A 23707-nucleotide genomic window follows, 5' to 3' on the forward strand; every position below is an offset into this window, starting at 1 on the left:
CAAAAGCACACACACCAGCACCCAAATACACAACATACAAACACACGAATTCCAGTCCGGCCCTTTTTGGTGGGTTGAGGCAACTTTTCAGCGGCGGGTGGTCCGTTCTCTCTCGCGTAGGGTTGGGAAAAGAACAACTCTTAGAGAGGCTCCCCCAGTCAGAAAGCCGCGGCAGTCCATTCGAAATGAGGGGGGTGTGTGGGGTGTGTGTGTGTGAGGTATTTGCCTGTGAAGCGTCCCGAGGACGCTCCGCCGGCCTTCCTTTCTTCGCCGCCGCGGGCGCGGGAAGAGACACGGAGGAGGCTGGGTTTGGTTGTGAGGAGTGACGCGCCATTGCTGCCGCCTCCCGGCTCACTCCTCCCGCTTCCTGCGTTGCCTGTGCGGGGGCGGCCCCGCCTGCAGCTGCTGCGCGGAACTTGCCTGGGAAAGAACTCGCCTGGAATCAGCCAGGAAGGAAGGAAAGCAGGGAAGAAAGTTTGTTCTCGGCTGAGGGGGCGCTTCTCTTCGCCCGCTTGGGGTTTTGCGATGTTGGGGATCGCGGCTGCTGGAATGACCAACAGGTAAGCCCGGATCCCCGGATCCCTCTTGACAAGCGCCCGGAGCGCTTCATTCATTGCAAGTCACCCCACCGGGCCGCCCTCCTTGCTCCATCCAGGCGTCTCTTTCTCTCTGCTGCTGCTTTCTTTCCCGGCTGCTTGGGAAGGAGAGGAAATTCTCCGCCTCGGGAGTAACTTTCGGGGGAGCCTGCATCCCCTTCCCACCCCGGGCGGAGAAAGGAGGCATGAGGGGATCCCGCCGCGCCCCTCCTGCAACGAAGCCGCAGCGCCGAGGCGGGAGGCGGGATCCAGGGTCTCGGCGGAGGGCGCGCGCGCCCAAGGCGGCGACGGCGGATGGGGACGCTCCTGAAAGAAAGGGGGCCCGACTGGCGGAGGAGGTCTGGGAAGAGTCCCATTGCGATTGGGCGGCACAGAAGCCGAATTAATAAATAAAAGAGACCGAGCGGGCAGCCGAGGAAATACGCCGCCTGGGGTTGGAGATTCCTGGCGCGTAAGGAGAAGTCGGCGAGCTGAGGGCGCGCCGGCAAAGCGGGGCCAAGAGAACTATAACTACTCTGAGGAAGTGGAGAAAAACACCGAGGAAGGGAGGGTAGTTAGCGTTCTTCGGCGGCGGACACTTGGTGTCAGACCACACGGAGGCAATTTAGAAAAGGAAGAACTGTAAACGAGACGTTTTGAACAGTTGCTGATCCGGGATTCCTTCTGTTTCCCCCCCCCCCCCCCTTTGCTTTAAATTCGACGTGGCCGCATTTTGCCAGCCACGGTGAGGCAAAGCCACGTTTACCTCACGAAGGAATCTTCTTGGGAGCCGTGCGGTGGGCGGGGCGGAAGCAAGAAGTGGGCGGGGCGGACATCAAAGGCGCCCCTTCTGTTACTTTGATCCTTTCGGCGCTCTCTTGATTCCTTGTAATTTCCAACTGGACTGTTGGAAATAAAACTGGTTTTTTTTTTCTTGTCGGTTTTGGTGTACAGGCTAAGTCCTTGATTTACGGCCGCAATTGAGCGCAGCATTTCTGTTGCTGAGTGAAATGTTTCTTAAGGGAGGTTTGGCCCATTTTACAACAGTTTCTTGACAGTTTGTTGGGGGAATCACTGCATCTGTTAAGTTAGTAACCTTTAGGTTAAGTGAATCTGGCTTCTCCTAGTTGTCAGAAGGTCACAAAAGGTAAACACTTGACCTTAGGACACTGCAATCATCATCAATATGAATCTGTTGACAAGCATCTGAATTTTGATCACATGCCATGGAGATGCTGCATTGGTCTTAAGTGTGAAAAATAACCATGAGCCCCTTTTTTCAGGCAGCAAATTTATTTATTTATTCATTCATTCATTCATTCATTCATTCATTCATTCATTCATTCATTCATGGGGATTTATCTGCCTACCAAGTTGGACTCTGGGCAGCTACAGTACTAGCAATAAATACCACCAATATAAAATATATAAGAACAGTAAGTGCAATAAAACAATATAAAATTTAATATACAGTGTTCCCTCAATTTTCGCGGGGGATGCGTTCCGAGACTGCCTGCGAAAGTCGAATTTCCGCGAAGTAGAGGTGCGGAAGTAAATACACTATTTTTGGATATGAACAGTATCACAAGCCTTCTCTTAACACTTTAAACCCCTAAAGTGCAATTTCCCATTCCCTTAGCAACCATTTAGATCTTTACTCACCATGTTTATTTATTAAAGTTTATTAAAAAATCTATTTATTAAAGTCGGATGAAAGTTTGGCGGTGACATATGATGTCATCGGGCAGGAAAAAACGTGGTATAGGGGAAAAACCCGCAAAGTATTTTTTAATTACGATTTTTGAAAAACCGTGGTATAGACTTTTCACGAAGTTCGAACCCGCGAAAATCGAGGAAACACTGTATAAATATATTGAGCCCCTTTGAAATCAATACATCCAGGTAAAGAAATACCATTATTCGGCAATATCTTGACGCCAGCCAGAGCAAGAAACTCCTCATGCGGCGCATGGCCACCTGTGACATCGCCCACCTCGCTGAGCTGCTCAGACAGGAGATGCACCCACCGCCCCACCTGCTCGAGCCGCCCTGCCGCAGCCAATGTGGGGGTCCCCCGCTCCCACCCCAAGTTGTACACCTCTCCCCGTTGACCGCTTGCCAGAGTCTGGCTTTGCTGGCTGAGGAACTCTGGGAGTTGAAATCCACAAGCCTTAAAGTTGCCAAGATTGGAGATCCCTGATCCGAAGCCCATTGTTGCACCCTGATTCAGCACGACCAGCTGATTGCCGGGTGGATTGGCCTCCCAGAATACCCTCAATCGGTTGTTCCAGGCTGCCAGGATTGCCACAGACCATCACCACTTTCTGGCTACATTCGGTGTATAGGACACACCCAAATTTTCACCCTCTTTTTTGGGGGGGGGAATGCATCTTATAGTCAGTATGGCAAATGGAAACGAACTTTCTTTCATCTCTGAGACCGCCTTCTGCCGCATGAATCCCAGCGGCCGATTAGGTCCTGCAGAGTTGGCCTTCTCCGGGTCCCGTTGACCAAACAATGTTGGCTGGCAGGACCCAGGGGAAGAGCCTTCTCTGTGGAGGCCCCGGCCCTCTGGAATCAACTCCCTCCAGAGATTCGAACAGCCCCCACCCTCCTCGCCTTCCGTAAAATGCTGAAGACCTATTTTTGTCACCAGGCACCCACTTTTTTATTATGTTTTTGGCCTTAATGCATGATAGATTAGGTTGAATGTGTATGATTGCATAGTTAGGGATTTTATTATGTTATTAATGCTTTCTTAAATTGATTTAATTTTTATGATTGGATTTGTAATGTATTGTATTACTGTTATGCTGTGAGCCGGCCCGAGTCTTCGGAGAGGGGCGGCATACAAATCTAATAAACTATAACTACAACTATCAACTATCTCCATGAAATTCAAACGTGGCTCCTTTGGCCTTGGCAAAGTTTACCATGGTTTCCACATGGTCGTTCATGGCTTCAGAATATAGTTACGGAACCACCCTGCCATTAGGGCTTATCGATATATATATATTTTTTTGAAAAAGTGCTTAAAACTATTTTCCATCGCCTGCAAATAAAAACACTCACTTGCACCTTCAACATTCCAAATGTGGAATTTTGATAGAAATTTAGTATTAATTGGAGGGAGAAGCCAGATGACAAAGTTAGCTTTTTTAGGGGTGGAATTTAGAGGATATATACCTACAATAAAATTGTATTTTCCTTTCTTTCTTTCTTTCTTTCTTTCTTTCTTTCTTTCTTTCTTTCTTTCTTTCTTTCTTAAGTCCTATTTGCCGATGACTCTAAAGTGTGCAATAGGGTTGATATTCCTGGAGGCGTCTGTAATATGGTAAATGATTTAGCTTTACTAGATAAATGGTCAAAGCAATGGAAACTGCAGTTTAATGTTTCCAAATGTAAAATAATGCACTTGGGGAAAAGGAATCCTCAATCTGAGTATTGTATTGGCAGTTCTGTGTTAGCAAATACTTCAAAAGAAAAGGATTTAGGGGTAGTGATTTCTGACAGTCTCAAAATGGGTGAACAGTGCAGTCAGGCGGTAGGGAAAGCAAGTAGGATGCTTGGTTGCATAGCTAGAGGTATAACAAGCAGGAAGAGGGAGATTATGATCCCGCTATATAGAATGCTGGTGAGACCACATTTGGAATACTGTGTTCAGTTCTGGAGACCTCACCTACAAAAAGATATTGACAAAATTGAACAGGTCCAAAGACGGGCTACAAGAATGGTGGAAGGTCTTAAGCATAAAACGTATCAGGAAAGACTTAATGAACTCAATCTGTATAGTCTGGAGGACAGAAGGGAAAGGGGGGACATGATCGAAACATTTAAATATATTAAAGGGTTAAATAAGGTCCAGGAGGGAAGTGTTTTTAATAGGAAAGTATACACAAGAACAAGGGGACACAATCTGAAGTTAGTTGGGGGAAAGATCAAGAGCAACATGAGAAAATATTATTTTACTGAAAGAGTAGTAGATCCTTGGAACAAACTTCCAGCAGACGTGGTAGATAAATCCACAGTAACTGAATTTAAACATGCCTGGGATAAACATATATCCATCCTAAGATAAAATACAGAAAATAGTATAAGGGCAGACTCGATGGGCCATGAGGTCTTTTTCTGCCGTCAGACTTCTATGTTTCTATGTTTCTAAGTAATAGTTCTAGATTTTAAAATTGAAAGTACAGCATCAGTCTGTTAAGGTATTTTTTAGGTTGGAAAATACTCTAGGAAATGTATTAGAAGGTGGCAGAGGAAGTAGAAAGGGAGGAAGAGAAGGTGAGTGAAGTTGAGGAAGGAAGCGGTAAGAGAGAGAGAAAGAAAGAGAGGACAAAGAGGAATGAAGGAAAAGCAGGTTGGAGGAGAAAAGGGTTTGAAAAAGGAGAGAGTGTACAAAAAAGAATAGCTAGAGGGGCAGACTGGTGTTGGTCAAAAGGGGGTGAATCAATTAATCAAGATATTGGCTTAACGAAACAAAGAATAATTTGGAATTATGTGTATGTAATATTGAAATGTATACACATGTTAAATTTCTAAAATTTGCATGTGAAGGTGGAGAAAAATAAAAAACTTTTTTTTATGGCAAAGAATTTTTTTATTTTTCACTGCAATCAGATACACAAAGTAAAATGCCATCAACCAATTAGATATACAAAGTAAAATAACATCAATATTGAATTTGTATTACAATAAATAGTTTTTAAAATTTCGGTATACTTAATCCATCCAGTGCTATCTCCTTTACATTTGACATCTGGACAAAAATAATTACTCAGATTTTTTATATGATATTTAAAAAGCTATTAGCTAATACACTTTTAAGACTATTCCTAAACTTAATCACATCTAATTAATTCGGCTATAGAGCTTCAATTTTCTCCATATATCCTCAATATCAATTTTCATGTATATTTCTTAACATTCTTATAATAAATACCCTTTTAAAACAACAAGAAAAAAGAGCAAAAATTTCTTATTACATCCAACAGTTTTTTTAAATTATGTCTAACCCTTACTGAGAAAAAAATATAACAATTACAAGGGGGGTGGGAATCCAAATAATGTATCACCAGTTAGAATGCCAATATCCACCCAAGCTTCAGGACCTAATCGGAGTTCATAAAGAAGATTGTGTGAATTGGACAATGGGATCCTCAGGAAATGATCAAACGGTAGTTAGTACAAGTCTCGGAGCGTTCTCCTTCTTGCTGCTTTCGAACAAGTCAACAGGGTGCATGAAACAAACTATACCTGAAAAAGAGTGGGGGATGGATGGAAGAGAGGGGTGGAGAATGAAAACCTGTGCAAAATATCTGTGCATCTACCAATCAATTTAAAAAAAAAAAATGATTTGGCAATCAATCAGCAAGGATTTCTCCTTCTTAATTACCCAACTGTTAGGCTTCTGAAAAGTGAGCATTTTGGGTGTGGATTGGAAGGTGGGTAGGTTAAAAGAAGCTTGATTCTAGCCCTGATCCAGTGATGGGCTGCCAGTCCTGGTGCTCAGGTTGCGCTACCAGGCTCTGACGGCCCTCCCAGGCTCTGTTTTTTGGCCATGACAACCTCCTACAGCCACGTGCCAGCAAAAATAGAGCTCAGGGAGGCCACACGTGACCAGCCTGGGCTCTGTTTTGGGCCTCCTGCAGCCCTCTGCTAGTAAAATGGCAGCTCGGGAGGGTGCTCACGCTCACCCAGGCTGGTGGGGGACAGAGAGAAAGAGAGAAAGAAAAAGAGGAAGGAAGGAAGAGAAAGAAAGAGGGAGGGAGCGAGAGATAAAGAAAGAGAGAGAAAGGGAGGGAGGAAGAGAGAGAGAAAGGAAGATAATTTTTTTATAGACCAAATTTTTAATCAAGGCTGGTGGGGGACAGAGAGAAAGAGAGAAAGAAAAAGAGGAAGGAAGGAAGAGAAAGAAAGAGGGAGGGAGGGAGAGAGAAAGAAAGAAAAAGAAAAAGGGAGAGAGGAAGAGAGAGAGAGAGAGAGAAAGGAAGATAATTTTTTTATAGACCAAATTTTTAATCAAGGCTGGTGGGGGACAGAGAGAAATAGAGAAAGAAAAAGAGGAAGGAAGGAAGAGAAAGAAAGAGGGAGGGAGAGAGAAAGAAAGAAAAAGAAAAGGGGAGAGAGGAAGAGAGAGAGAGAAAAAGGAAGATAATTTTTTTATAGACAAAATTTTTAATCAAGGCTGGTGGGGGACAGAGAGAGAGAAAGAAAGAGAGGAAGGAAGGAAGAGAAAGAAAGAGGGAAGGAGAGAGAGAGAAAGAAAGAGAGAGAAAGAGAAAGAAAGGGAAGGAGAAAGAGAGATAGAATAAAGAAGAATTTTATTTTTACAGACCAAATTTTTAATCAAGACACACACAAACACATGTCCGTTAATGGTGTCCCTATTTACCAATGGGAAAATATGGTCACTTTACTCAACGACTCTCTAAAAAGAATGCAAATTGCCAGCTGTCTACAAGTAATATAAATCCTTCCATTCCCCACCATCCAGTGAAAGCAGAGCTCAGGCAATTTCGCTGTTTCCAGGGTCAGACCCGTGGGCCAAATCGGACCCAAAGCCTTGAGCATGACAAATTTTTACTACCACTCTGTGGGCATGGCTTATACAGGAGGCCCTGCATTTTCTTTCAACTTTCAGTGCAAATTGGGTGCTCTGGGGTGGAACTCCATTTCCTCCCACGTCCGGGCAGCAGCCCACCCCTGTTGACACCCTTGCTTTAGGTCCTGTGAGAGGCAAGGATCTTCCATCTAACTTATTTTTGGTGTATCATTCAAGAACATCTTATTCCACAGCATTTTAGTTGGGGTTTTATCATGAGGTCCTTTTTCTCTTGATTTGTGATGGTCCAATTTCACTTTGACCATCGCGATATTGTTAGATCCTGCCTTTAATCATTGGAAGCAGAGCAAACCAGAAATAAAGTTATCAATCAATAAATACCTAACAAGAAGTCCAGGGCAGAGGCAAAACAACCTATATAAAAATTAAAGGATGGTGATAGATGGATTTCCTCTATATTCATCTTATGGGTAATCCCAAGGCAGACAATCAGCAGAGAAAGTAGCAGAAAGACGCCTAAAGACAAGAAAACAGAGGTTTGGTCCACATATGTTCCTACTCCAACATTTTAGCTTTTACTTCTGCTTGGTTGGGATCAGACAATCTATAGCAGTGATGGTGAACCTATGGCACGGGTGCCACAGGTGGCACGCAGAGCCATATCGGACCAGATTCCCTCCAGGACCGCCTTCTGCCGCACGAATCCCAGCGACCCGATTAGGTCCCACAGAGTTGGCCTTCTCCGGGTCCCGTCGACTAAGCAATGCCATCTGGCAGGACCCAGGGGAAGAGCCTTCCCTGTAGCGGCCCTGGCCCTCTGGAATCAACTCCCCCTGGAGATTAGGATTGCCCCCACCTTCCTTGCCTTTCATAAGCTCCTGAAAACCCACCTATGTCGCCAGGTATGGAGAAATTGATATACCCCTCAGCTATTATGGTTTATGTATGGTTTGTTTGGGTTGTATGATTGCTTTTTATTATAAGGGTTTTTAAAAACTGCTTTTACACATTGGATTTGTACACTGTTATATTGTTTGTTGTGAGCCCTCCGAGTCTTCGGAGAGGGGCGGCATACAAATCTAATAAATTATTATTATTAATAATTATCTCCCAGCATGCAAGCCATTGCCCTAGCTCAACTCCAGGACACATGTGTACATTGGCTAGCTGATTTTCAGCTCGCACCAAAGACTCTGGAGGGCATTTTCGGCTTCCAGGGGGTCTTCGGTGGGAGGGAGAGCGTTGTTGCCCTCCCTGGAGCCTGGGTTGGGTGAAAACCAGGACTACCGGGCCCACCAGAAGTTGGGAAATGGGTTGTTTCTGGCTTCCAGAGGGCCTCCAGGGGGGGCAGGGGAGGCAATTTTTGCATTTAATTACGGGTGTGGGCACTCACACATGCGCAATAGTGTGCGTGCATGCGCTTTCGGCATCCGAGGGAAAAAAGGTTCACCATTACTGATCTATAGCCTACAGTATAGTTAACAAGAGCTCACTGTGATCTACATCTAACAGGAAATCCCCAAAGGAATCACATGATTTCTTTAATATCATGAACTAATTTACCCAGGACATAAATGCCCAGTTTAAATGCTGAATAAGAAAAAATCCAAGCCTTTTGGAGGAGCATAATTTTGGTCTGTAGTTCAAGCCCAATTGTTGTGTTCCAGCTTGTGAGCTTTGTCCCTCCATGTGAATCTCTCACCCTCAACCCATCAATATACAGTGATACCCCGTCTTACAAACTTTTCAAGATACAAACCCGAGGTTTAAGATTTTTTGCCTCTTCTTCCAAACTATTTTCACCTTACAAACCCAAGACGCAGCCACTGGGATGCCCCGCCTCCATACTTCTGTTGCCAGCAAAGCACCCATTTTTGCACTGCTGGGATTCCCTGAGGCTCCCCTCCATGGGAAACACCACATCTGGACTTCCGTGTTTTTGCGATGCTGCAGGGGAATCCCAGCAGCATAAAAACGGGTGCTTTGCTGGCAGTGGAAGTCCGGAGGCGGGGTTTCCCAGTGAGAGGAGCCTCAGCAAAATCACAGCATCACAAAAACACGGAAGTCCGGAGGTGGGGTTTTGAGGACTTCCGTGTTTTTGCGATGCTCCAATTTTGCTGAGGCTCCCCTCGCTGGGAAACCCCACCTCCAGACTTCCGTTGCCAGTGAAGCACCTGTTTTTGCACTGCTGGGATTCCCCTGCAGCATCACAAAAACACGGAAGTCCGGAGGTGGGGATTCCCATGGAGGGGAGCCCCAGGAGAATCCCAGCAGCGCAAAAACAGGTGCTTCGGCTGGCAAAACGGGTGAGTTTTGGGCTTGCACGCATAAATCGCTTTTCCATTGATTCCTATGGGACACATTGTTTTGTCTTACAAAGTTTTCACCTTACAAGCCTCGTCTCGGAACCAATTAAGTTTGTAATATGAGGTATCACTGTATTTGGTTTCCCTTTAATTCCACCTTTCTGACTTCCACTACCAACTAAAAGGCCTGAATCACCAGATCTACATGCACTGCTCTATTATGTTCTGTCTATAATACAGGAATTGCTCCAGTGTGATAGCCTATTGTTGGGAACAATTAAATAAGATTTTATCTCCCTGCTTACTTTTCTGCCTCTTGCCCTCCATCCCTATCTTCTACCCGAGACGTGGACGGATAATCATTTGAGTTGTTTTAATTGCATTTCCCCAACCCCCCCCAAATACCTGCGGAGAAATGAGTCATGGTAGAAATCAGCTTTCTACAGAGTGCCATTTGCCTCGACTGGGTGAGGTTCTCCAGTGATAAAATCAGGGAAATTAAAGAGTTGATTAAGGCGAATAGTGCAAGCCACTGGGCAGATTGTAGTATATTTGGAGAGACTGAAAAGGAAGAGATATTGCATGACAAGACATCATAGAAACATAGAAGTCTGACGGCAGAAAAAGACCTCATGGTCCATCTAGTCTGCCCTTATACTATTTTCTGTATTTTATCTTAGGATGGATCTATGTTTATCCCAGGCATGTTTAAATTCAGCTACTGTGGATTTATCTACCACGTCTGCTGGAAGTTTGTTCCAAGGATCTACTACTCTTTCAGTAAAATAATATTTTCTCATGTTGCTTTTGATCTTTCCCCCAACTAACCTCAGATTGTGTCCCCTTGTTCTTGTGTTCACTTTCCTATTAAAAATACTTCCCTCCTGGACCTTATTTAACCCTTTAATATATTTAAATGTTTCGATCATGTCCCCCCTTTTCCTTCTGTCCTCCATCTTGAGATTTCTTGAGCCAAAATGATATAGAAACAAAGAAAGCACTAATTTCTTCCTCTACATTGCACCTCAATCAGACAGATTACTGAATTTGATCAAAGTAGTTGTGTGTTTACCATTTGGCAAAGTTGTTTGGTGACAACCAAAAGTATTGCATTTGAGCCACAGCCCCATAAAGATAAAGTCATCATTAAAATTATTCCAGAGCCAAAAGGGAGTTGAAATGACCGTCAGGAAAACCATGAAGTTTAAGAAGCAGAACAGGTGGTAGACCATTCTTCTAACCTTGAGGCTCTGCAAAAATAAGAAAGCCAAACATGAATCATTGCCTTACATGACATTTAAGCATTCAGAGATTTCGTAGTACCTGCAAGAAAGAGTTGAAATTGTGAATTAAACCTTTTGTGCTTTACACTATTACAAGACATAAATCAGTTTGGTAAAGTAGCAGGACTTAAAGTAAACAAAGAAAAAAGTAAAATGTTAACTAAAAACTTAAAAGACAAAACAAATAATTGGAGGAGAAATTGGGACTCTTAAGAGCTAAGAAAATTAAATATTTAAAATATTTTTAAAAAATTAAAGTTTTTATATTGCTGTTAGACCCCCAGAGTCCATAAGGAGTTGGGCAGCCTACAAATCGCATAGATAGATAGATAGATAGATAGATAGATAGATAGATAGATAGATAGATAGATAGATAGATAGATAGATAGATAGATAGATAGATAGATAGATATTAATAAATAGTAATAGTAAAGGTCATAGGCTATTGTGATTTAGAAAACCCATTTTACTTACAATTATGTTTTCTCCCATAGTATCTGACTCTCAGCATCAAATCGTACCCGACCTTGGCTCAAAAGACCTGGAGGGTGGGACAGAAAACTGGAGACAATTTCTCTAAATCTCTGCAGAAAGGAGAGAAACACTCCATTGATCTTCTAGAACAAACCCCTGATCTATGGCACATGTGTCACAGGTGGCACATGGAGCCATATCTACCAGCACATGAGCCATTGACCCAGCTCATCTCCAGCTGATTTTTGGCTCACATGGAGGGGGTGGTTCAGCCTCTGGGAGGCTTGCAGAGGGTGGGGGAGGCCATTTTCAGCCTCCCAAGACTCCAGGGAAGCCTCTAGAACTTGGGTAGGGTGAAAAACAGGCCTACCGGGCCCACTGGAAATTAGAAAATGGGGAGGGGGCTGTACACACATGCGTGGGTATGTGTGGTAGCATAGGGGGTCATGTGAACAAACGCAGAGGCATGGCACAGGGGGGCATTGAATTATGGGTATGGGTACTCACGTCTGTGCAATAGCACCTGCACACTTTCGTCACCAAAGAAAAAAAGGTTAGCCAACGACTACCTGGAGAGGAAGGGAGAGAGAGAGAGAGAGGGAGAGAAGGAGGTAAAGAAGGAGACAAGGAGGAAGGAAGAGAGAAAAAGAGAGAGAAAAAAGAGAGACGGGGGGATGAAGAGAGTAAGAAAGAGGGAGGGAGGGAGAGAGAGAGAGAAATAATATTTTTTGCTAAAGTTTTTAGCCCCCTCTCCCCCAATGATGTCCCCCTTTCCCAATCTTAAAATCTGCTCACTTTAGATGAAGCACTCACAAGGTCTGAAGGCAAACTGTTCCCTTGCTCAATGAGCTATTTCTGTTGATCTCCAACTGCCTGGAATCTTACCCCCAGTTCAAAGTTGGCTCAACCTTCCATCCATCCAAGGTTGGTAAAATGAGGACCCAGATTGTTGGGGGCTGACTCCAAAAACCGCTTAGAGAGGGCTTTAAAGCACTGTGAAGTGGTATAAAAGTTTAAGTGCTATTGCTAATTGTCCTCACTGTTAGAACAGTGTATTGTTTTCAATTGTCCTCAGTTTTTTAGGAGAGTATAGCAATAGTTGTGTGGTTACTGGGGGAAAAAAACCCCTTGGAGAAGTCTGATTTAATAGTCATCTAAGGGAAGAATGGATTTGAGGGAGAAATGCTTCTACCACAAGAGACAAAAGCCACTCCTTGGGCACCTTGTCATAAGAAATACATGTATTTCAGCCATGGGAATTTCTCTGAAAGTGTTTTCTCCTTTGAAAATAAATCTGTAATAAATTATTGTATTTTATTGAATCAGGGTGGGGTTCCCATTTTCGGCACTGCTGGTTTGCCGTATATGCGCTCACCAAGTTCGTGTGCATGCCTACCTTCCACGCATGTGCTTTTTGCATGCTCCTTCTACACATGTGCCCAGTCTCAAAAATAACCCTACATAGGATGTCAAAGAGCCGGGATGAGTAGGTGATCCCACCCCTGATTTCAACCACCCATGATTTGAACCTCCCAGCGACCGGTTAGGTCCCACAGAGTTGGCCTTCTCTGGGTCCTCTTGGCTAGACAATGTCTGGCGGGACCCAGGGGAAGAGCCTTCTCTGTGATGGCCCCGGCCCTCTGGAATCAGCTCCCTCCTGAGATTCGCACTGCCCCCACCTTCCTCGCCTTTTGCAAGAGCCTCAAAACTCATTTATGTCACCAGGCCTGGGGCAATTAGATCAAGCCCCCTTCCTCTGTTTACGAGATGTAATGTGTGGTTGTGAATGAATTGGTTGACTGTTTTTTTAAATTATATATGGGGTTTTAGTAGTAACTTTTAATTAATTAGATTTGTTGTTGTTGTTGTGCGGCTTTTGTACCCTGTGAGCCGCCCTGAGTCAACGGAGAAGGGCGGCATAGAAATCTAAATAATAATAATAATAATATTTATTATTATTATTATTATTATTATTATTATTTATTAGATTTGTATGCCGTCCCTCTCCGAGGACTCGGAGCGGCTCACAACAACAATACATCATGTACAAATCTAATGTTAAAAACAATTTAAAACCCTTATTATAAAAAGAAAACAATCACACAACCTAACATACCAACCTAACAATAACAACAACAACTACTACTACTACTACTACTACAACCGTTTCAGGTGTATCAGTCCCAACCTGATGAATACCAGCTTTGAATTGAAGGGACTGGTAGAGAAAATGCAGATGAATTTCGCTAGTTACATCCTCAGTATAAACCAGGATGCAGGCCACAGTTTGGGAAAAGATCCTATATAAATTGATGTGGATTTGTAGTAAATATATTTAGGACTCTCAACTCTGTTTTATGGCAAATTGTGAGTGTACTGTATCCCTAAAAACCATCCATGCACTCATGGTCCCAGGCCCACTGGAAAAGCCAGGTCTTAACAGCTTTCCGGAAGACCGGAAGGATGGGGATAACACGGATCTCTGGGGACAGTTGGTTCCAAAGCATTGGAGCCACCACAGAGAAGGCCCTTCCTTGAGGTCCCGCCAGCTGACATTGATTGGTGGACGGGACCTGGAGAAGGCCAACTCTGTAGGGCTGTACGGGGTAGGGAAGTATGAGGTTGAAGATGGTTCTGTGAATAGTTTGGTTTTAAGCCATGTAGGGCTTTAAAGGTAATAACAAACACCTTGAATTGCCTTCCGAAACCAACGGGTAGCAAATGAACTGTTGTAAGTCAAGGACTACTGTAGAGGTTAAAATGCCAAACTAAAAGCCAGGCAAGTGCAAGTTCTAGCCTCTGTCCAACTTTTGTTGTGTGGAAAATAAGAGCGGTAGTGTTAGATAGGTTCATTGCCTTAAGGTATGCATAAAAATGATGAGAAAAAAATATAAAATAGAGAAAGTCACAGAAAATGAAGAAGCTAAAATGCTCTGGGACTTTAGGCTTCAAACAGACATGCATCTGGCATATAATATGCCATATTTAACAATTGTCAATAAGAAAGACAAGTCTGAATAATGGATAGACCCTAGAGACAGCTGAACAGAAGAGAAAGAACTGAAGAGAGCAACAAAAGACAAAATCTTGCAAATAGAAAGAGAGCAACAGGAGCAAAAGAAGTCAGAGATAGTACCAATAGATGCCTTGGGTGCAATCCCAAAACAACTGAAGCAACACTATCAGCATTGAGAGATTCACCATCAGTCAATTGCGAAAGGCAGCTTTACTCAGAACAGCTTACATCCTATCCAGTAATACAGTGTTCCCTCGATTTTCGCGGGTTTGAACTTCGCGAATAGCCTATACCACGGTTTTTCAAAAAATATTAATTAAAAAATACTTTGCGGTTTTTTTCCTATACCACGGTTTTCCCCACCCAATGACGTCATGTGTCATCGCCAAAATAATAATTTTTGCAAATAAATAACAAAAAAAATAATTATTGTTAATAAATAATTTTGTTTATAAATATCAGGATCACTAAGTGTCTTATTCAATGGTGAGTACCAGTAATGATGGTGAGTAAATGGTTGTTAAGGGAATGGGAAATGGTAATTTAGGGGTTTAAAGTGTTAAAGGAAGGCTTGTGATACTGTCCATAGCCAAAAATGGTGTATTTACTTCCGCATCTCTACTTCGCGGAAATTTGACTTTCGCGGACGGTCTCGGAAGGCATCCCCCGCGGAAATTGAGGGAACACTGTATCTTTAACACCATCAAACATCCACAATCCACATCTGCTTATCCTCCATCCTTGGGAAGGGCTAGATCAATTATGGCGAACCTATGGCACAGGTGTTACAGGTGGCACGCAGAGCCATATCTTCTGGTACATGAGCCGTTGGCCGAGCTCAGCTCCAAAGTGCACATGTGTGCTGGCCAGCTAATTTTTGGCTTGCACAGAGGCTCTGGGAGGGCGTTTTGGTTTCCAGAGAGCTTCCGGGGAGATGGGGGAGGGTGTTTTTACTCTCCCCTGGCTCCAAGGAAGCTTTTGGAGCCTGAGGAGGGTGAAATATGAGCCTACTGGACCCACCAGAAGTAGGGAAACAGGCTCTTTCTGGCCTCCAGAGGGCCTCTGGGAAGCGGGGAAAGCTATTTTTGCCCTCCCCAGGCATTGGATTATGGGTGTGGGCACTCATGCATGCACAATAGCACACAAAAACACTCTTTTGACACCAGAGAAAAAAAAGGTTCGCCATCACTGCGAGACCGCCTTCTGCCGCACAAATCCAAGCGGACGGTTAGGTCCCACAGAGTTGGCCTACTCCGGGTCCCGTCGACTAAACAATGTCGGCTGGCAGGATCCAGGGGAAGAGCCTTCTCTCTGGTGGCTCCGACCCTCTGGAACCAGCTCCCCCCAGAGATTAGGATTGCCCCTACCCTCCTTGCCTTTTGTAAACTCCTTAAAACCCACCTCTGCCGTCAGGCATGGGGGAACTGAGACATCTCCCCCTTGCCCATGTAGTTTTTGTGTATGATATGATTGTGCGTATGTTTTTATATATTGGGTTTTTTTTAGACTTTTTAATGTAAAATTGTTATTTTTAGATTTTAAATATTAGATTTATTACCATGTATTGTTTCATATCACTGTTGTGAGCCGCCCCGAGTCTACGGAGAGGGGCGGCATACAAATCTAATTAATAATAATAATAATAATAATAATAATAATAATAATAATAATGATAGATAGATAGATAGATAGATAGATAGATAGATAGATAGATAGATAGATAGACAAAAATGCCAATTGCAGTCTGAACATCTGGCTGACTGTGATGAATCAAAGTAATAAATATAACAAATACTTCACAATGCAAGACTTTGGCTACAGTTCAAAAACTGAACCAAATGGTAGGAAATTTATTTATTTATTTTATTTATTTATTATTTAGATTTGTATGTACTATGTCGGACAGAGTTTGTGATATAAAGGTCATATTGAAAAATAAGGTAGATCAGCCATTGGGCTCAGGATAAAAATAAATTCAGGGGGATAAAAAAAATCTCACTATGTGTGTCTATGGGGGAAGCTGTAGCTCAGAAAGTTGGTGGCTGCTCCATTCTCTGCTCTCCTTCCTTCCAGTGACATAACTCTGAGAGCGCCTTGCACTTTCACCCTGTGCTTCCAGTAGACAGACATGCATATGATTCAGTATGAGGAGAGAGCAGAAATTTATAGACAAATGCAACGTGATGCTTCACTACGAGAGAAGAATAGGCAGATGCCTTTTACGGCCACTGTTCTGCATGCTTTCCTTGCCCTGTTTCTTCCTAACGCCAAAGTTACAGGAAAGGGAAAAATAGCTCTTCCAGGAGTCTGAACTGATTAATTGCCTATGTTTTGGAGTGAGGACAAGAGCTGAAGTGAAATTAGCCTGAGGACTTCAGTTTACCAGGTTTTGGAATTCATCAACGGATGCCAATCGACACATTCCTTTGCAACACAGCAAATCATGGCTTGCAAAAAGTATACACTTAACAGGCAGCAACCTACAGTTCCACAGCTGTCTTTATAAGACTACCTCTGTGATATATATTTTTTTCCTAAATTCATTTTCTGCCACATGTATACACTAAAAAATAATGTATGAAATAATATATAAAATAAAATAACAGTACAGTGGTACCTCTACTTACGAACTTAATTTGTTCTGTGACAAGGTTCTTAAGTAGAAAAGTTTGTAAGAAGAAGAAGCCATTTTTCCCATAGGAATCATGTAAGAGCAAATAATGTGTGCGATTGGGGAAACAACAGGGAGGGTGGAGGCCCTGTTTCCTCCCAGGAGATTCCTAGAGAGGCCCCACAGAGGCTTCTCCCCACCTTTTCCGGCCCTGTTTCCTCCCAGGAGATTCCTAGAGAGGCCCCAAGGAGGCTTCTCCCCACCTTTTCCGGTCCTGTTTCCTCCCAGGAGATACCTAGACAGGCCCCACGGAGGCTTCTCCCCGCCTTTTCCGGCCCTGTTTCCTCCCAGGAGATTCCTAGAGAGACCCCCAAGGAGGCTTCTCCCCACCTTTTCCGGCCCTGTTTCCTCCCAGGAGATTCCTAGAGAGGCCCCACGGAGGCTTCTCCCTGCCTTTTCCGGTTACAGTTTCGGAGGCTCGGGTTTGTAAGTGGAAAATGTTTCTTGAGAAGAGGCAAAAAAATCTTAAACGCCCGGTTCTTATCTAGAAAGATTCATAAGTAGAGGCAGTTGTAGGTAGAGGTACCACTGTAGTACGTGAAGCAGACAAGATAATTGTTTCTACGCTTCTTATCCAACGTGATTCTCTTTTAGGGTAAACATAGAAACATAGAAGTCTGACGGCAGAAAAAGACCTCATGGTCCATCTAGTCTGCCCTTATACTATTTTCTGTATTTTATCTTAGGATGGATATATGTTTATCCCAGGCATGTTTAAATTCAGTTACTGTGGATTTATCTACCACGTCTGCTGGAAGTTTGTTCCAAGGATCTACTACTCTTTCAGTAAAATAATATTTTCTCATGTTGCTTTTGATCTTTCCCCCAACTAACTTCAGATTGTGTCCCCTTGTTCTTGTGTTCACTTTCCTATTAAAAACACTTCCCTCCTGGACCTTATTTAACCCTTTAATATATTTAAATGTTTTGATCATGTCCCCCCTTTTCCTTCTGTCCTCCAGACTATACAGATTGAGTTCATTACGTTTTTCTTGATACGTTTTATGCTTAAGACCTTCCACCATTCTTGTAGCCCGTCTTTGGACCCGTTCAATTTTGTCAATATCTTTTTGTAGGTGAGGTCTCCAGAACTGAACACAGTACTCCAAATGTGGTCTCACCAGCATTCTATATAGCGGGATCATAATCTCCCTCTTCCTGATTGTTATACCTCTAGCTATGCAGCCAAGCATCCTACTTGCTTTCCCTACCGCCTGACTGCACTGTTCACCCATTTTGAGACTGTCAGAAATCACTACCCCTAAATCCTTCTCTTCTGAAGTATTTGCTAACACAGAACTGCCAATACAATACTCAGATTGAGGATTCAGATTGAGGGTATGCAAAAAGGTAAATTAAATAAAGGGCGAGATAAAGGAAACACAGTGAAAGTAATTTACCTCAAAACTCCATTCACATATTTTCCCCTTTGCAAACTATGATTGTTTCTATCATGCCTCCACCAGCTTTATACATGCTTTCTTCTTTAAACTTCTCACTTTTCTCTATTAGAGGATCTCATCAGTTTCCTCAGTCATGACTCTTCCCTTTTCTTTTAGACCATTCACTTTTTCTTAATATATTTCTTTTAAAATTCAATACTCATGCATTCTCCTAATATACCTCAGTATAAATTCTACATATTAGTCACTCATTTTTACCCAATGCACATGAATACAACTGCATAGTTAATTCTTTTGAATGAGGGAAATTTGACTTTACATTTTACCACACGCAGTTAAGTGCCTCATTCTCACTTCATTCATTTTAATGGAAAAACCCATTTCCATTTAATATATCCCTATGATACAATCCATATTATTGATGGAGCATACAGTCATCACAGGCTGTGGAAACTTCACACTGGACTTCAAGCATCTTGCTGTGTGTGCCTCTCCATTCTTCCTCCATACTCTGGGTCCTTGCTTTCCGAATGAGATGCAAAAAGTTCCACAGTCTGTGTGGATTTGGGGAGCCATGTCATCTGCTGGTGTTGGTCCACTGTGCTTCATTAAGTCCAGGGTCAATGCAGCCATCTTCCAGGAGATTTTGGAGGACTTCTGCAGACGAGCTTTATGGGGATGCTAACTTCAATTTTCCAGCAGGACTTGGCACCTACCCACACTGCCAAAAGCACCAAAACCTGTTCAATTATTGTGGGATTATTGTGCTTGATTGACCAGCAAACTCGCCTGACCTGAAACCCATAGGGAATCTATGGGGCATTGCTAAGAGAAAGATGAGAGGCATGAGATCGAACAATGCAGAAGAGCTGAATGCTGCTATTGAAGCATCCTGGTCTTCCATAACACCTCACTAGTGCCACAGCTTCCGTGTCATGCCACATTGAGGCAGTAATTGCTGCAAAAGGGGCCCAAACCAAGTACAGTGGTACCTCGTGATATGAACTCCTCGCCATACGAACAATCCGAGATACGAACCCTGGGTTCGGAAATTTTTTGCCTCTTCTTCTGAACTTTTTCCGTCTTACGAACCCACCGCCCAAAAGCCGAACCCGGAAGTTCGGCAAAAGTTCGGGTTCGGGTGGCCGCTGAGAAGCCCTGCCGCCCAGTTGTCGCTTTTTGAAACAGCCGGGGGGATTCTCAGCGTCCTCCTGAACCCGAACTCCAAACCCGAACTTTTGCCGAACTTCCGGGTTCGGCATTGGGAGAACGCTGAGAAGCGCCCGGTTGTTTCAAAAGGTGACAGCCGGGCGGCGCCGGTTTTTTTTCTTGCACACATTAATTTGTTTTACATTGTTTCCTATGGGAAACAATGTTTCGTCTTACGAACTTTTCGCCTAACAAACCACCTTCCGGCACCAATTAAGTTCGTAAGAGGAGGTATTACTGTATTACGTACATATGCATTCTTACACTTTTTAAATGTCCAGTATTGTTCTATGTACAATCCTTGTTTTATTAATTGCATATAACATTCTAATTTTCTGAGATGGAGGATTTGGCGTTTTCATGAGCTGTACCTCACAATCATCACAATTATGACAAATCACAGCTTCAACTATCTTGTCTTGCACGAGTCTTTCTCATACATTACATTTCACCTTTTAAGTTGCATTACTGAATTAAATGAACTATTATATAATATTTTAACTTTTCAAGTTTCACCTGCAGAATTCTTTTTTCTGACTTAAAAATGAGCTAAGAAGAGCTTCTCGCAACTCACTGTGGGTGTCTCAGTAAAAGTTATGGTACAGCAGAATATATTCTCATAATCAGCACTCCCATCTTTGCAAGGACAGAGCTTTTCTGCATAGGAGATTTTTTAGGGACTTTCCAACATGGATGACTGAATCCCCAAAGAGTAAATGTCAAAGTCCATTGGCCATTTTATAATGCAAGTTTAAAAAGAAATTACTGTGCCTCAGTAGAGTTCTAAATAGTCTCACTGGACAGTTGGCCTGATCATCATTTTTCCCTTCTTTCAGATAGGAATTACTATTAGGGTATTTTATCAACCTAAATGAAAAGTACAGCCAATACTGGTTTATTTCAGTTCAGGGGGAATTAACTCCAGACCTGGGGCCCTTTGAGGGTTTTAATTGTCTAATTAACTTATATACTCACATTCCGAGGATCTAAATAGCAAATCATTATCTGCAGATGTTGTATGGTTAGAATATTTTCTTATGGCCTCTTTTCTTTTTTCTGGAGGGGGAGCAAAAATAAATATAGTTTCTCTAAACACATTCAAAAGGTAACAAAGTTTCATCTGTTTCCTAATATCATCCTTGCTCTGGAATTATGCATTGTATTTCAACTGTTCAACTGTGGTGTAGAATTGTTTCTTTTATCTTTGTATTGTTGCAAAAGTCTTAGTTATGGACGCCTTACAGTTCTAATTTTGAACTTGTTAGCCTTAAATAGTTTTGATTTCCTCCCTTTGCGGACCATTATGAGCCATGGTGGTTAGTGGTTACAACGAAGTACTGCAGACTAAGTCACTGCTCACTGCCAGGAGTTTGATCCTCAAAGTTAACTCAGCTTTCCCTCCTTCTTTGGTTGATAAATTGGGAACCCCGAATATTGGGAGCAATATGCTGGTATCAGTTTGTCAAATATGAAAATGTAAACAATGGAAGGATGCTCCATTCCCTCCCCCCTTTTTTTGCACCTTTTCTGTTTTTTGCACAAACAGATAACCGATATAAAATGTAATATATAGCAGTAATATAACAAATATAAATTATTCACAAACAGATTGACTGATACAAACGAGACATTAAATCAAATTTAGCCCTTAGTTACTTTTCATTAGCATTTTGCCTCCTGCTTTTTTATTCATTTTTGGCTGCTGCATAATAGTAAATTTAAAACTATGATACCGGCTACGATGAAGCTGATTTTTAAAAAATTGCTAAAAGTAGTGCAGGAAAAAGTGACAGGGGTTAAAAGAAAGGATCATGAAACTCTGGATGAATGGGAGTTCTTACAGCGTGAGTACAATGGCTATTTCCTGGTGCAATAGAATTCCAGCAGTCCTACAAAGCAATAGCAAAAGGTTAATGAACCAGAGCATGGGATTTTGGAGTTCAAATGCAACAGCCTAGGCCAGCTTTCTGAAAGGCGTGTTCCTCTTTTAACTGAAGTTGTACTGTGAAAGCCTTCACTAACATATTTATTTATTTTGTCCAATACAAAATGAAAGTTAAAGAGAATAAAAACATGTAGTAGTAAATATCAAGGAAAGGATAGAAGAAGAGAAATGAGAATAAAATACGTTAATGAAGAATAGAGGAAAAGATATATGAATAGAAGGAAAGATATATAAGATATATGTGGAACAATTGGACAGGGGATGGATGGCACACTAATTGGACTCACAGTCACTCATGCCCTTATCACCTTGAGGTTCGATTACTGCAATGCTCTCTACATGGGGCTACCTTTGAAAAGTGATCGTGCAGAATGCAGCCGTGAGAGCTATCGTGGGGCTTCCTAGATTCGCCCACGTTTCTACAACACTCCGTGGCCTGCACTGGCTGCCGATCGGTTTCTAGTCACAATTCAGAGTGTTGGTAATGACCTTTAAAGCCCTTCATGGCATTGGGCCAGAATACCTCCGGAACCACCTTCTACCGCACGAATCCCAGCGGCTGATAAGATCCCACAGAGTTGGCCTTCTCCGGGTCCCGTCAACCAAACAATGTCGTTTGGCGGGCCCCAGGGGAAGAGCCTTCTCTGTGGTGGCACCGGCCCTCTGGAATCAACTCCCCCTGGAGATTAGAACGGCCCCCACCCTCCTTGTCTTTCGCAAGTTACTCAAGACCCATCTATATCGCCAGGCATGGGGAAATTAAGACATCTCCCCCAGGCTTTCTTATATTTTATGTTTGGTATGTATGTGTTGTATGGTTTTTAAATTGTTGGGGTTTTTTTAATGTAATTTTATTATTAGATTTGTTCCATTGTTATACTGTTTTTATTGTTGTTGTGAGCCGCCCCAAGTCTTCGGAGTGGGGCGACATACAAATCTAATAAATTGAATTGAATTGAATGCAGATGAGTTGGGAAATTGCTCCTGCCTATTATTCTTATTTCTTTCTTTTCCTTCGGGAATGAAGCAACCTAGGGCTCTCAACTAGCTTTGTGCAGCCCTTGGCCGCTTTTCCAAAACTGAATGTTAGCTATTAGCTTGGATCTCTTTCTTCCAGTAATATTCTGGGCACAGAAGAAGAAAGGAGCTAAAAGAACAAGGGTGGAGCAAATAGTTTTGTGGAATGAGGGAGATTTAGCTGTCAGATATAGGGGTGAAAGAAATATTCTTTCCATAAGGCAACGGAAATGCAATTTTGAAATTATCTGCATTATGAGCCTTCCCTTTTTTTTCAACAACACCTTTAGAATTATGATGATATGATGGATGAGGATTAGAAAATGGATTGAAAAGAAACCCCAATGTAATGACATAAATGGTGCCTCTGTAGAACTTTAGCAATTACTGTACATAAGCGCGGACTTAAAAATCAAAATCATCTTTAACTAAAGGCTCAGAACAGACTAATAAGGAAAATTTTAAGGAAAGAGATTAGAAAGATGTTTGTAAATTGCTGGTACACATGTTTGTCAGTACGCAAATGTTTTCTATATTCAGTTATTTATTTTACTCCAGCTGAATGGCCAGGATAATATCACTTTGCTGTTTGTAGAACCAGTTAGAATCCCGTGGGATCATGCAAGGGTCATGAGACCTTCTGTGATAGAAGGAAACATTTTTCTTGTCAATGGTTTATGAGTGAGCTATTTTTCCCTCTAATAAGCAGCCTATAGAATGTGAACTCAGGGACAGAAAGAATGGCAAAAAATGAAACTTTGAATGTTTCTCCCCAGGGAATAAATTCCATGGCCTTGGAGCTGTACTGGATAAAGTCATTTTCTTCTACTAAAAAGTCAATTCCATAACAACTGAAAGATCTTCAAATCTTCATTTTCTGCTGATCTGCGTATTGAGTAAGGTTCAAAGCAGGAGGGGTGATTATGGAATTCAGGATAGATTTTAAATATCAATATCAGTGTTCCCTCTAATTTTTTTGGGGGGTGGGCGGAAAAGTATAGTGTCTGAGCAGCAGTCCCTTCGGGACTGGGCGGCACAGAAATAATAAACAAATAAACAAATAAACAAAAAAAAAAAACCCCACCCTGTTTTGCCTCAGAGAATTTTAAAATAAAATACTGTACTGTGTGTCTATAACAGTGAGCTCATAATAGGGCAACTCTATCAATATCAAAATGCCACTTAAATAGTTGAGCTAGTTTCAAACTAGATTTTGATTTTCTTTCTCTCTTCCTTACTC

The 23707-nt window shown here is 42.5% G+C and overlaps 1 protein-coding gene across 1 annotated transcript in view; it reads left to right on the forward strand.

Moving 5' to 3' along the window:
- The first annotated feature begins 243 nt into the window (after nucleotides 1-243).
- LIMS1 (LIM zinc finger domain containing 1) overlaps nucleotides 244-23707 on the forward strand; it is a 118214-nt gene continuing 94750 nt past the window's right edge. Inside the window, exon 1 of the mRNA XM_070751084.1 lies at nucleotides 244-560. Coding sequence (XP_070607185.1) covers nucleotides 526-560 — 35 coding nt within the window. The 5' untranslated portion in view covers nucleotides 244-525. The remainder of the gene's footprint in view (nucleotides 561-23707) is intronic.

Source organism: Erythrolamprus reginae, chromosome 4 (assembly GCF_031021105.1).
Source record: "Erythrolamprus reginae isolate rEryReg1 chromosome 4, rEryReg1.hap1, whole genome shotgun sequence".
Taxonomy (NCBI): Eukaryota; Metazoa; Chordata; class Lepidosauria; order Squamata; family Dipsadidae; genus Erythrolamprus; species Erythrolamprus reginae.